The following is a 4,174-nucleotide window of genomic DNA, read 5'->3' as shown; positions in this document are numbered from 1 at the left end:
AGTTATATATATATATAACTGATTTCAGAAAAAATTAATACGTCTTTGTCAAATTTATTGGTAATGCTAGATAAGATTCATACTGCTTGTTTATGATACCTCATCATGGAGTTTTCATTCAAGCACACAAAAAAAAAAAAAAATCGAAACTTAAACATAAAAAATAAACATAAGTAACCAATATCATATACCTATAATACATAAATGTAAATGGAATAAAAACAAATAATTGTGCATCAATTTATTATTTATTTATCCTTTACTGGCAATATTGAAAAGTACAAAAGTTAAATCAAGGCAAAATGTACTGTGAACCAATAAATTATACAAAGAAATGTTACTTTCAAAGCCATTTGATAAAGTGTAACATGCTTCTCTAATGTGAAACCTGTGCCTGTCTTTTGCTACACAAGTATTTAATTTGAAGTTGAACTTTTAGATAAACACACATGGATTTCATTTTCAGTGATTGTTATGTTTTTTTGATACCATAATAAGTTAGATAGGATAATGTCTATATTACGATATTACAATAACCAATAATATGTTGTGCATGTATAGAAATATTATGATCATGAAATTTGCATTAATTTATCTCACTCTTTCTCATGTAACTCCTAGGGACCTTTTGCGGAACCCTAGGGTTCCAGGGAACCCCAGTTGAGAAATGCTGCTTCAATTCATCATCTCTTAGCATAAAGTTGCCTCCCTCTTTACTGTAACCCCACTCAGTTGAAGGGAATCTAAGTCCTGCAAGTTACATGGTCATCTCACTAGTGCTGGTGCCGTGAAAAAAAAAGCATCCAGTATCCTTTGTAAAGTGGTTGACTTTAAGAAGGACACTCAGCTGTAGAAAATATGCCAGAAGCAAACATTGGTGTACAATGCTGTTCTCGGACCCATCAGATCCTGTCAAACTGTCCAACCATTGTCAGCATGGAAGATGAACATTAAAAGTTTACGCTGCCAATGCTGTCAATGAAGCTGCTGCTGCTAATGTATTTCTTAAAATTATCACAGAAACTTGCAATGAGGCAATGAATATGTGACATTAGCATTGGTTATAGATTCTTTTCTGGTTTATGTTGTGAATTAAAAAAAAAAAAGAAAATTATAAACTTTTGATAAAGTTATATGATTATAAATTTGGGAACTATTCACTTCATTTCAAGTACTGAAAACACCTTTAAATACTTTCATCACTGCTACATTTCATTTGGTGATCAAAACTGATGCTGCAGCCATGGCTGTATGGCTAAGAAGTTTACTTCACCACTGCATGGTTTCAGGTTCAATCTCATCTGTGTGTACTTTATGCATTGGATTGACCAATATTGTATGAGTGAAATTTGATTGACAGAACCTGAATGAAAGTTTGTTCTGTGTGTGTATCAGCATGGAGTGAGAACTGGTACATTTGATAGAAATACCCTACAATATTGAAGTCCAACTGAACTGGGCTTTTACTTCAAAGTCTACTTTGCATTTCATGTCTTAAAATATCTTAAGAGAATAACAAAATAAGTACCAGACATTTGGGTTTGATATCATCAACTAAAATCTTAAAAGCATAGTCATAGTCCCATTACTGAAAGCAGTAAAAGAAAAAAAAAAGAAAAGAAAGCTGGAAACATTAAAAGATATTTCATCTGTAGAGATGAGGTTAATAGTCTGAAGAATTATAGTCACACAGTTCTATATTTAAGAGATGAGGAATTATGTACATTATTTACATTTGACAGATATTTGTCCTCATCTTGTTTGTTGTTAACACAACGTTTTGGCTGATATACCCTCCAGCCTTCATCAGGTGTCTTGGGGAAATTTCAAACCTGGGTTCTCATTCCTGAGGTATTTTTCGATGTTATTATTATTATTATTATTATTATTATTATTATTATTATTATTATTATTATTATTATTATTGTTGTTGTTATTATTATTCAGATCACTGCTTGGAATTGAACTCGGAATCTTCAAGTTAGTAGCCCGCACTCTTAACCACTACGCCATATGTCCACGGGCATATGGTGTAGTGATAGCGTAGTGGTTAAGAGCGCGGGCTACTAACTTGAAGATTCCGAGTTCGAGTCCAAGCAGTGATCTGAATAATAATAATAATAATAACATCGAAAAATACTTTAGGAATGAGAACCTAGGTTTGAAATTTCTCCAAGACACCTGATGAAGGCTGGAGGGTATATCAGTTGAAAAGTTGTGTTAACAACAAACAAGATGAGGACATATCTGTCAAATGTAAATAATGTAAATTATAGTCATATTAACAATAACTTATTACAAAAATTTAAACATTCTGAAATATTTATTGGTAAAAAATACAGTGGGATGGTTTTACACCTTCTATCTTGGTATGACCTTATCTCAATTTGATTACTTCAATTATATTTTTTTCAGGTTAAACACTCAAAAGATGCTTTCTTGGTACTGGCATCAGATGGGCTCACATTTGTGCTTGCAGACCAAGAAATTGTGGATGCAGTCAGTAAGTGTGACATTCCTAAGGAAGCTGCTCATTTGGTGACAGACCAAGCCATGCAGTTTGGCTCTGAAGATAATACAACAGCTCTCATCATTCCATTTGGTGCTTGGGGCAAGTATCAAGCTGCCGACACTTCTAACCAGAATAGTTTTGGACGACAATTATTAGGTGTTCGATATTGCTGAAGGGAAAAAGAAAAAAAAAGAAGAGAAAAAAGAAAAAGAAACAAAGACAAAACAGTTTCCAAAATTTTCCTTCAGAATCTTGCCCTACCTCTTTGCTGTGCTTCACCTCCCTGTAGTCAATCCTTTACAGAATGCTGCATTACACATTATAACGTAATATCAGATTCAGCCATGAACACAATAGCTTACTGTATTAGGTTTGCACTTGTACTTTTAGTATACTGTGATATGTAATTTGGCATTAGTACTAAAAATATTAACAGCTAAATTTTACGTGGTGACAGCTCATGAGAATCCATTTGTTAAACTGCCAGTAGGAAATTATTTAAGGAAGTGTCTGCTATAAATTTCTGCTTTACTGTTTTCTTGTCCTACACCTTAGCCACTAACATCACTGATCTATGATAGCAACAACAGCCAACAGCAATAATTACTGTAATAAAATCTGATTACTTCCAGCCTGTAATCACTTCCTTTTGTTGATGGGAATCCAGTTGTATGCTTGTAGGATGCAGTAATGAGATAAGACGAGCAAAGAGCCATTGTGATGGTTTGTTATGCAAGAGCAATGATAAAGTAATGCAGTTTTGTTTTGGAAAATGGAGGTGCTAGTCTTTTGGTGCTAGCACCATTTAGTTGATGGTTTTACAATCATGGAATAATGGAGTAATCAATACAAAGTTTAATAAAAAATATCAATCTATTATTTCTGTGTGTTTTTGTTAATTCTTAAATATTTTCTTATTTTCATATTTCCTAACATTTTATCACATTTCTGCAAATTCTCACTGAAGCTTGTGTGTTGTTCAGTTGCTTTAGATGAAATAAAAGTCAGTCAGCAAACCTATTAAAGCAATCATCATCATTATTGTTGACATTACAATGCCTGTTTCTTTTTTTTTTTTCTGCTGACATCTGAACATTTGGTTGGCTGCATTTGCATGCAATATAGCATAATCCCATTCTTCTCAATGTTATATCATTTCAACAGTGAGATTCGGTGATTTTGTTGTCTTTCCTTGGATCTGTTTTGGTTTGACTTTGCTGTGGTATCCTTAAGTAGTTGCTCTTGTTTTTTTTTTTTTTTTCAATCTGGTGTCATTCATTTATATAGCTATATCAATGAAATTGTTTTTCTTGCCTGCATTAGCAAATGCTTTTACAGTCTAGCCACCAGTCTGGTTCAATTGCAACCAAACACTAATACGAGTTAATATTGTACAACTACTATATATCATCCCACTTTTTGAGACCTACTTGTTTAAGGGAGAGGCTCTTTATTACTGATAGAGACAGCAACTGTTTGAATGTCTTCTATTTCTCTCTTATTGAGATACTATATCTTCACCAGAACAACATCTAGCTAAGTAGCAGAAACTTCTTTCAGCAACTGAACCAAGAAAGAGTTTCATGAGCCTTGTAAATATGTGTGGAACATTTAAAGTCCTGGAGCTTTGTCACTTTGTCAGTACACCCTAATGCTTACTTT

The 4,174-nt window shown here is 33.3% G+C and overlaps 1 protein-coding gene across 2 annotated transcripts in view; it reads left to right on the top strand.

The window, feature by feature from the left end:
• The window catches only part of LOC106867860 (protein phosphatase 1K, mitochondrial), a 24,324-nt gene extending 20,933 nt beyond the window's left edge, over nucleotides 1-3,391 (top strand). Inside the window, exon 4 of one of the 2 annotated variants that reach the window (XM_014912902.2) lies at nucleotides 2,416-3,391. In XM_014912902.2, coding sequence (XP_014768388.1) covers nucleotides 2,416-2,685 — 270 coding nt within the window. In that variant the 3' untranslated portion in view covers nucleotides 2,686-3,391. The remainder of the gene's footprint in view (nucleotides 1-2,415) is intronic. The other variant, XM_014912903.2, reaches the window with a different exon arrangement.
• Nucleotides 3,392-4,174: the final 783 nt, after the last annotated feature.

Source organism: Octopus bimaculoides, chromosome 5 (genome assembly GCF_001194135.2).
Source record: "Octopus bimaculoides isolate UCB-OBI-ISO-001 chromosome 5, ASM119413v2, whole genome shotgun sequence".
In the NCBI taxonomy this organism is placed as follows: domain Eukaryota; kingdom Metazoa; phylum Mollusca; class Cephalopoda; order Octopoda; family Octopodidae; genus Octopus; species Octopus bimaculoides.
This window is presented reverse-complemented; position numbering and strand designations above follow the sequence as displayed.